This window comes from Anguilla anguilla, chromosome 17 (genome assembly GCF_013347855.1).
Source record: "Anguilla anguilla isolate fAngAng1 chromosome 17, fAngAng1.pri, whole genome shotgun sequence".
Classification (NCBI taxonomy): domain Eukaryota; kingdom Metazoa; phylum Chordata; class Actinopteri; order Anguilliformes; family Anguillidae; genus Anguilla; species Anguilla anguilla.
Window position 1 is genome coordinate 30,341,028 of NC_049217.1, and position 10,417 is coordinate 30,351,444.

The 10,417-nt window shown below is 51.8% G+C and overlaps 1 protein-coding gene across 1 annotated transcript; it reads right to left on the bottom strand.

Annotated features, from left to right (window-relative positions):
• Positions 1–1,190: 1,190 nt before the first annotated feature.
• si:ch211-106h11.1 (volume-regulated anion channel subunit LRRC8D) lies at positions 1,191–8,541 on the bottom strand. Its single transcript, XM_035397416.1, has 5 exons — positions 8,285–8,541; positions 6,263–7,327; positions 5,341–5,591; positions 4,404–4,781; positions 1,191–3,993 (listed from the first exon to the last, which is right to left on the bottom strand). The coding sequence occupies exons 2-5, from the start codon at positions 7,322–7,324 to the stop codon at positions 2,817–2,819; spliced, it is 2,868 nt and encodes a 955-aa protein (XP_035253307.1). The 5' UTR covers positions 7,325–7,327; positions 8,285–8,541; the 3' UTR covers positions 1,191–2,816.
• Between the last annotated feature and the right edge of the window lie 1,876 nt (positions 8,542–10,417).

The window sequence follows — 10,417 nt, forward strand, 5'->3', positions numbered from 1 at the left end:
AGGAGGGACAAAACAAGCCCGCTCAGAGACAAACAGGAGTTCGTACAAGTAGGCTACCAGCTGTTTGCAAACATAAAATATGACATTACATGACAGACGTTCAGCGATGCTCTTGTCCAGTGCGACGTACGGCATAAGAAAATCAGAAATGCATTTACTTGATTAATGAGCAAAGTGATATCAGGCTTAGTGAAACGACATTTCTACACAAGCAAATGTACGTGGTATTTCCCAGTAAAATGAGTCACTGCAATAAAAATAGAACGCATTTAAAACAGGATTAACTTGCTAGAGCAACGCATATTTACAATATAATTTTACTTCATCGTTTTACCGGTTTGTATTGCCTGAATATGCCAGCTCCCTTTCTCTAACGTCAGCCGAAGAGGGACATTTACGTCATGCTTAATCGACAATGGAGTTCTTCAATAAATACCTTTTTAAAAACTCATATAAACGCATATCTGAAATGTATGTGGTCTGCCTTCGTGGCAGTGTTGCCAGAACTGCATTTTAACAGCAAATAAGTCATCAGTTTGACATGATGTACGAATTAGGGCGCAAAGTACCGGGCAACATACACTCACACCTTCTGCGTGTACCTTTCAGTTTTAGTTTTTTTTTATTTTTACGCTGGAACACTAACCCTACCATAGGATATTTGCTGCAGAGGGTGAGGCGCACATATGCTTTCTCTCATCATATTAGCCTACTGACCTGGAGCCTTGGAACCTGCCCTCAAAAACACATTCAATATAGCCTACTTTTAATAGTGCAACATGCTGAACATTAAAAAGAGATAAGCACATTCTATGTTATATTATTTATTAGCTTAGAACACATCCTTCTACAGCGTATGCAGCTTACATTCTTTTTTTTGTGTGTGCTGGCCATTTATGCAGTTCGACAAAGATACAGTTCCGGTTTCGGCATTACTGATGAGGGGTAGGCCTACAGCGGCAATGCCTCACTCAGGAAATGAACCTGCAATCTCCTCTGAGCAGTTGCCTAACCATTATATAACACAGCTGTGTGTGTGTTTATTTCAGTTACTTCAGCTCTGACTTACAGAGCTCAGCAGAAACCCTGTTCTGCACCCCTCCAAAGTTTTTGCACACAGAGGCTCCACAACCAATGTGGTGTCCCATGAAGCAAAGGGGGAGGGAGGTGGGTGGGGGGTCATGTCTAGGTGAAAGAGTGAGGGTAACACACACACATACAGGGAGGGAAGGGTCACACACAGTAGTATTCCTGGACATGAATTCCACCACACAAAAGCTTGGAGGAAGGATTCTAAAGTGTAGCTGGAGGCGCAGAACTGGGGGATGGGGATTTTGGGACATCAGTCCATTACCAGGGGCATTAGTGCTGAGATGTGGGGAAGGGAAGGGGGTGGGATTGGGCTGCATGTGGCTGGGCAGAAGGCTCCAACATTGAGACCCAGTCTGGAGAAGGTGGGGCTCTGGGTGAGAAGGCAGAGCTCGGGGTGTAGTGCCTGATCTGCTTTGTGGGAGGGACAGTGACATGAATCTGTTTTTCCTTTGACATTTGAACCCTTTCACCTCAAACACGCAGATGGTCACACGCACAGAAAATGTTTTTATTTTATTTTAATGGAATATCAGAATGTAAAATAAAAAAGGAGATCGGGTGTTAGTCATGGCTTCTATATTGTTTTAATTATCATGTTAGCTGCCCTGTTTTCCTAATCCAAAAAGTCCTCTCAGTGCGAGCATGTACCCAAGTGAACTACAGGTGTTTTTATACATTAAAAGCCAATGCACAAGTGCACACACACACACACACACACGTCTGCATGCACACGAACATCCACAGTATTGTGAAAGACATCGAAGACTGTAAATTCAAAAGCTGAAAAAACTTAAAAAACAGACCCAAATATACACATTAGAGAGTCCTGCTTTACATTTTAGTTGTGCAACAAGTTAAATCAGTCGATAGCATCTCCTGAACTGAACTCTAGAAGTATCACACATCAGTAAAACATCTTAATATAACACAGTGCACTGCACACAGTTTCCTTCTTTCCTGATGTAACTCGAGAGAAACGTAGAACTTGACAGGAGCACCAGCAAATAAACTGGAGCAGAGTTCTGAGGCAAATCTCAAGCGTGTTGGAATTCCGTCCTCATTCCACCAAGCTGTGCAGTGTTCGAGTTTCCAGACAAAAGAGACAGGGGCCATGTTTGACCCTCCCCACCCCGCACAGGATCCCTAAGGGGCCAGGCCAGCTGAGGGAAGAGGCTGAAAACAAGTTGTCCTATCCGCTGTTTATTAGTCAGGTGCTGAGAGGGGGCCAGGTCATGGATGAATAGCTCTGTATCCTCCAAAAAAAACCCCAAAAAACTCAACAGTCCTTTTTCAGCAAACCATCGTTTGGAGTGTGTGTCCGCATTTGAAACTGTGAGTAGGGAGCACCATTGTGACTGTTTGCTGGTTGGCGGGGGGTCTTTTTGGTGTTCAGCACATCTGGAGAGGGCCTAAAAAATTTTTTATTTGTTTTGTTTTTTAAAAAGGGGGGGCCAGAGCAATATTCTTTCAGGGGGCCCAGAATTCCTAGCCACGCCCCCTGCACAGAACAGTGCAGATCCTTATCTGTGCATTTGTGCATGTAACTGTGTCTATATCTGTAACCATATGTGTATCTATATCAGTGTATCTGTGTCTATATCCATGACCATGTGTATCTATATCAGTGTATCTGTGTCTATATCCATGACCATATGTGCATCCGTATCAGTGTATGTGTGTCTATATCCATGACCATGTGTGCATCCGTATCAGTGTATGTGTGTCTATATCCGAGACTCCAGAGCGGACTGGAAGCTCCACTGTGTCGCTGAGAAGGTGGGGAAGGAGTCCGAGTTTGGGCGGGAGTTTGGGCGGGAGCGCGCGTCCGTTGCCGTGGCAGCGGCGGCGCCGGCGGCGGAGTCCGGCTGCCGCAGGGACTCGCGGACGTGGGCGGGCAGGGAGAGGAGGAGCCAGTCCTCCGCCAGCAGCCCGCCCCCCCGCAGCCCCGCGCACGCCCCCAGCTCCGCGGGCAGAGCCTCCAGGCTGTTCCCGCGAACGTCCAGCCGCGAGAGCTCGCCCAGTGCCCCCAGCCCGGCCGGGAGGCCCCCCAGGGAGTTGTGGGCCAGGTCCAGGGTGCGCAGGCGGGCGGGCAGCGCGGGCGGGAGCGACTCCAGCTTGTTGGCGCTCAGGTCCAGCTCCGCCAGCTGCGTCAGCGCCGCCACCTCCGCCGGCAGGTCCTCCAGGAGGTTGGCGGCCAGCAGGAGGCAGCGCAGGCGCGGCAGGGAGAAGAGCGCGGGCGGCAGCGTCTGCAGCCGGTTGTGGCTGAGGTCCAGCAGCTCCAGCGCCCGCAGCATGCCCACGCTGGCGGGCAGCGCCAGCACGCGGTTGTGCGCCAGCTGCAGGCAGGCCAGGCGGCGCAGGTGCTGCAGGCCCAGCAGGCCCTCCAGGGTGCGCAGGGCGTTGTGGCGCAGGTCCAGGCCGCGCAGGCCGCCCAGCGCCAGCAGCGCGGAGGGCAGGCTCTCCAGCTGGCAGCCCTGCAGGCTGAGCTCCGCCAGCCCGGCCAGCCGCCGGAGCCCCGTCAGCGCCAGCAGCCGCGCCCCCTCGTTGTGCACCTCCAGCCTCAGCAGGCTGCCCGCCACCTCCGCCAGCTCGCCCGGGACCCGCTGCAGCAGCGCCCCCCGCAGGACCAGCGTGCGCAGGTGCCGCAGCTGCCTCAGGCTGCCCAGCGCCCAGCCCCGCCCGGCTCCGCCCCCTGCCCTGCCCCCGGCCCCGCCCCCGGCCCCGCCCTCCCCGCCCACCCGGCCGGTCAGGTGCAGCTCCTGCAGGCCCCGCAGCGTGTACACCCAGCTGGGGATCTCCGCTGCCTGGGTGAAGGTGAGGTGCAGGGCCTCCAGGCGCTCCTGCAGCACTGCCAGGGCCCCTGGCTCCACCGCAGCGGGACAGTGGTACAGGTGCAGCTCCCTGCAGGGGCAGACACGCAGTCACGCAGTCACTGCAGCACAACTGCACTCCACAGGGGCAGACCCCCAGTCACTGCAGCGCAACTGCACTCCACAGGGGCAGACACGCAGTCACTGCAGCGCAACTGTATTCATAGGGGCATGTTGGACACCTGGACCCCATAGCTGAGTGAGGTCATGTGACTACAGTGCCCCATACCTGAGTGAGGTCATGTGACTACAGTGCCCCATACTTGAGTGAGGTCATGTGGGACACCTGTGCAGCGTACCTGAGTGAGGTCATGTGGGACACCTGGGCTGCGTACCTGAGTGAGGTCATGTGGGACACCTGGGCTGCGTACCTGAGTGAGGTCATGTGACCACAGAACGGCGTACCTGAGTGAGGTCATGTGGGACACCTGGGCTGTATACCTGAGTGAGGTCATGTGGGACACCTGGGCGGGCAGCTTGGCGTTGGCGATCAGCTCCAGCTTCAGCACCTCCAGGTGGCTGAGGGAGAAGAGGGCGCGGGGCAGCCTGGGTAGGGCCACCAGCTGCAGCTGGGCGTGGCCGTGGGGGTCGGAGGTCACGGCGGCGCGCAGCCGGGCGGCGTCCCACCGGCGCTCCAGGCTCTCCTCCAGCAGCTGCGTCTCGCTGACGGGCGACAGGAAGACGGACAGCCGGCGGGACAGCAGCGGGTCGTACTGGTCCGCCATGTGCAGCAGGAAGGCCAGGTCGTTACAGAGGTCCGGGACGTCCTGCAGGGAGCCCGCGTCCCGCACGCGCTGGAAGGAGTACTGCCGCAGAGACCTGGGGGCGGGGCGGGGGGGGGGGTCCCCGAAAACCAGAGGTGGGAAATCAACTTTCAGGAAGTAAAAGTCCTCCCTGGTATTTCGTTCCCAACACCTGGATTCGCACAATTCTTCAGCCAGGAGGTGGAGCTAATGAGGGAAATCAGCTGGCTGACTTCATGGGTGGAAGGAACACATGGCAGGACTTTTACTAATCGCTGACCCCTGGACTTTCCTCCTCTGCCACTGATAAACCAGACAGATCATCCACAGTCTGCCACAGTCAATACTTGCTGCTGAACTGCGAGAATACCACTGAATTTCAGTTCATTTCTGAAAATAAGCTAATTCAAATGGAATTGAACCCAACCCCCTGATTTAACCACACAAACACAGATGCCCACATACACACACACAGACAGACAGAAACACTCACACACACACACACACCCCCCCCCCCCCCACACACACACACACAACCCACACAGGCACGTGCACGTGCAAGCACACATGCTCACACACACACACACACACTCACACCCCCCCCTCCACACACACACACACACACACTCACACACCTGTGGCAGATCCAGCAGAGCGTGTAGAGGCCCAGCAGGCCGAACAGCACCAGCAGGCCCAGGTACGCTAGCAGCAGCTTGCGCAGGGTGGAGGCCAGGCTGTGGGTGCAGTGGAAGGCGCTGTACCCCGTCAGGGCGCGGGCCTGCGGCTCACACACGTGGCTGAAGGAGATGGAGCCAAGCAGCGGCACCGTGTAGCTCACGATCAGCACAAACTTCAGCACCTTGAACACAGTCTGTGCCAGGTACACCTGCAGGAAACGGAGCGCGAAGCCAGGTAACAATCCACCCCTTAACGTCTCTGTCTGGAGTGCAAGGGTAAGTGGACAGTGCTAGTTGTTTGCATGATCAGATGCTATGCTATGCAGTTAGTTAGTGGTTATTAAAATGACTATTCTGTTGTACAACTACATTGTATTCCTGGTGTTTTTTTCATCTTGTATGTTGCTCTAGGTAAGAGCATCTACACTAATGTTAATGTAGCTCAGGGTCAGTATAAACTTCAGCACCTCAAACACCATCTGATGGCTGTTAATGCAAGTATTACAGAGTACTTCATATGCTCATATGTGCTCTGTTAAGAGCTGAAACAACACTGGACAGTTTACTGTGTTTTTATACAATACACATGTGTTAAAAAGACCAGTAAATTACTGTATAAAATGACTAGTTAGCAGAAAAGTGCACAGGCATTAAAGTCAGTGAGGACTGACACACAGATTAAGGAGGAGAAGGGAAAGAGGACAAAGGAGAGAAGAGAGGAGAGAGGAGACAGGAGAGAGGAGACGAGAGAGGGGAGAGGAGAGGAGAGACAGGAGACAGGAGACAGAAGAGAGGTGACAGGAGACAGAAGAGAAGAGAGAGGAGACAGGAGACAGGAGACAGAAGAGAGGACAGTGGCCAACGGGACGGGCTCTCTGACCTTGTAGATTATATCGGAGGACTCGCAATGGGCGCGGAACCTGCGCACCCTCTCAAAAAGAGCCCGCGCCTGCTCCCCGTCGCTCCGGTCGAGGCTGGACGCCTGGGGGGGGCCGTCCCGCGCGGGAGGGGCATGCTGGGGTGCACAGGGGGAGGGGGAGGAGGGGGAGAAGGACCCGGAGGAGAGAGAGGAGGAGCGGGAGAGAGCAGAGGGACAGGGCGAAGGGGGCGTCACGTGGGCGGAGGCAGACGCACTCCCCGACCTGACCAGCAGGGGGCTGTCAGTGCCCGAATCCAGGCTGGACCGGCCTGCGATGGAGGGGGAGCGGGAGGCGGATGTGGAGGAGGGCGGCGGCGGCGGCGGTGGAGGTTTGGGCCCGGCCCCTCCCGCGACCACGCCCTCCGTCCTGCCGCCCTCCTTCGCCCACCCCCGCGCGCCGTCCAGCCGCGCGGCGAGGGAGAGAGCGCGGGATGTCCATGGCGACTCGCAGCACTTGCCCAGGATGACCAGGAAGTGCTCTATGCGGGCGGAGGTGCGCGGGAAGCGGAACCAGAAGCAGCCGCTGGCCAGCAGCACCAGCGACTGCAGCAGCGCCAGGTAGGGGAAGAAGCGCGAGTACCAGGGGAGCGCCTCGTGGTAGCACACCTGCGCCACGTACACGTACTGCTGGTAGTCCAGGTGTGTGCGCCGCCCCCTGGGCGGGGGGGCCCGGTGCGGGGGGGCCGCCGCGGTTTGGGGAACAGGAGGAGGAGGACGGGAAGCGTGATTACGATCCTGATTGGCTGGGAGAGGTCCTTGGCGGGAGTCTGGGGAGGGCTGACGGTGGGGGGGCATGGATTCAGGGAGGTGGGGGGAGCTGTGATTCAGGGAGGGGGCATGGTGGGGGTCGACGGGGAGGCACACCACCCCGTCCCGGGACAGGAGGAGGGTCCCGGCGAGCACGGAGACCATGAGCATGAGCACCACCAGGTACTCCATAAACACCTCCCACCAGGGCTTCAGCAGCTTATAGCACCCCCCCTGCCACTCTGGGAGGGCCGTCAGCTCCGAGAGGGCGAACATGACCTGGGGGGGGGATAGGAGGGGGAGGGAGGGGGGGAGGGGGAGAGGAGGGGGAGGGAGGGGAGGAAAGAGGGGGTGAGAGGGAGAGTGAGAGAAGGGGGAGAGGGGGGAGGGAGGTAGAGAGAGAGCAAGGGGGGAGGGAGAGACAGCAAGGGAGGGAGAGAAAGAGGAGGGGTAAATATTGGTACAAACGCAAGCAAAAGTTTGATCAATCCATGAGTTTAAGGATGAGCAGAAAACAGGCCATTCTGTGAGCCTTAGATGGAGAGATGGACACAGAGATGGAGGGATGGAGGGATGGAGGGAGGGGGTGCGATAAAGAGGAAATCAGCTGTGCTGTTGGGAAAAGGAACAGAATCAGGGGAACTAGGAATGAAGAGGGTCGGGAGAAGATGACAGAACAGAGGGAGGGTGGGTGTATAATGTATGCTTTAATTGCGAACTTCCCATCTTCATAAACATTGTTCAAATGTAATACTTTGTCCTGTCAGTAAAATACTGAAGCCTGAACACACTGGCACATTTAAACAAAATACTGATTCATGTATACCCCACGCCCACGAAGATTATCACAGCAGAGGTTAACGTTAAAGTACATGCTAGATCAAGGACGGAGTTGCTTCAAAGGTTCTGCAGGCTATTGAACTTTTGTGTTTTTACTCAACAGGTGCAGGCACGAGCAGTTCTCAGTGCGGTGGTGTCGAGTGCAATATTCATGTCATTTACAGCATCTTATTCATTTGCGATTAATGTAATATTCTATAGTTTCTCTATGATTCCCTGTGCTCATTCGATATGTCTAAAATGTGAACTTTTTATTTAGTTTTGCATGGCAAGAATACTCGGACTAAGCCCCGCTCCGCAAATGACAGTCAAGTAGGCTACACTGAAAATGCAGGCTACTTCTGAAACAAATATTTTTCACCCAAAAAGGAATAATTCCAATGACAAACAACTTACTTTGGTCTGTCAGATGAGATTCTTCATGCACGCGTTAACACTTCTGAAAAAGAGATTTCGGTGTTGGATGTTTTTCGAATTCGGAGAAAAGCAAATTAGCTTATGTCACTGCATGCACTGCCGCTGCGGTGCTGAGTCCGGCGTAGTCCGGTTCTCTCGAGAATACCCCAAAAAACTTCAACAGAAAACTTCGGCTGGGGCGGTGACTTTGATTCAGGCAAACAGCGATCGCGCTAGTGAGAGTGGGGGTAACGGACACGTGCTTTGGGCTCACTCGACCGTTGTCATGGCGAAAGGGTGTCAGTGGACAGGGCTCCACAGTATTAATACCACCAGCACGTCACCGTGTTCTGAAACATTTTCTCTGCTTCCTTTCTCGCCAGTAAACATCCGCTAAACATAACATTTTATCCTTTTCAGTTTAACCCTCAATTTTTGATCTTTAATCCTCAACAATTTTTATTTTTTAAATTAATTTAATTATAAAATTTGTCTATTTAAATGTATTTCAACATTTTGTAAACGATCCATTGTTTCTCCTTTCTCGTAAAACAATAGAATGAGAAACAAGAAATAATTTATTTCATTTAGCAGCCTACAATTTCGGTAGGCTAGCCTCAAGACAGCTTTGTGAAACCTGCGGAAGCTAAATAATTCAGCTTGGTTAGTACAGGCTCAAAAAAAAAAATCGCAACTGCAATTAACCCTCCTATTATGTTTTGGGTCAATCTGACCACATTCAATGTTTACTGTCTCTAAAAATACGGTTACCATACTTTTTCAGCTAGATATTTCATGACTTTTCCTGACTTTATGGGGAAAACAAGGCAAACATGAAATTAACTGAAAAAATTATTTTTGATGTCCCGTACGCATGTTGTACGCATCGGTGTTGTTGGGGTCGTTTTGACCCCAAGATCTATTGTGATATAAAACCATCATTTTGATCTTGTTTTTATTGTGTTGGCTGAGGGCACATATTAATTTGTGTGTGTGTGTGTGTGTGTGAGAGAGAGAGAGAGAGACGATGATGAGAATGAAACCTTTGAGATACTACATTCTGACCCTCCTGTTGTTTCTCAACCACCAAAAGATCCTCCTGTCATCTCTCAACCACCAAAAGATCCTCCTGTCATCTCTCAACCACCAAGAAACCCTCCTGTCATCTCTCAACCACCAAGAAACCTTCCTGTTGCCTCTCAACCATCAATAAACCCTCCTGTCATCTCTCAACCCTCAAGAAACCCCCCTGTCATCTCTCAACCACCAAGAACTGACATGTTTACTTCCAAAAATGGAGAACTACTATGGTCCGGATCCCCAGTTGAAAGACAGGGTAGACTTAATGCTGCTAATGTCATCAAAATGGTTCCAGGCCCCACCAGATATGCTAGCAGTCATGGACAAGACATAAAGTCTGCATTTTAACTCTTCATAACACCATCAATGCAGAAGGATATTCTTGAGATGACAAACTTAGAGGGGAGGCATGTGTATGGTGACAATTGGAAAGAGCTGGATGTGACCCACTAGCAATCCTATATTGGGTTGCTTATTTTGACAGGAGTGTACAAGGTAAAAGGTGAAGCAACAGCAAGCCTTTGGAATGCTGACACTTGTAGGGCAATTTTTCCAGCCCCAATGTCTCTGGAGACATTTCGTGTTTTCTCCCACATTATACGCTTTGATGACAGGGAAATAAGGCAGGGTCGACAGGAGCGTGACAAACTTGCACCTATCTCGTCTGAATGAAGAATTGATACCCATGGGTACCTAGTTGAGCTGTTATGTTAATTTTTTATCAAAACTCAATTCTGGTGACTAATTTACTTTTTATTGGTGTTTCTTCATTATTGAATAACTGTTATATGTTACTTATTGATGTTCTGAAGTGTTTTCTGAACCTAAACATTTGAAATGTTTGACATTTTTTATATTTTGTCCTGGGGTCAAATTGACCCTGAACATAAAATGTTACGATGCTTGATAATAAAAGGTCTGTTTCTTTCCAAATGTTATTTTTCTTTTTTAATGAGCACTTAATACCAACATAAAGCCCTGCAAACACCAAAACATACTTTGTTTCCCATTTTAGGTCAATGAATGAGATTGTACAGTCATTTGCATATTTCG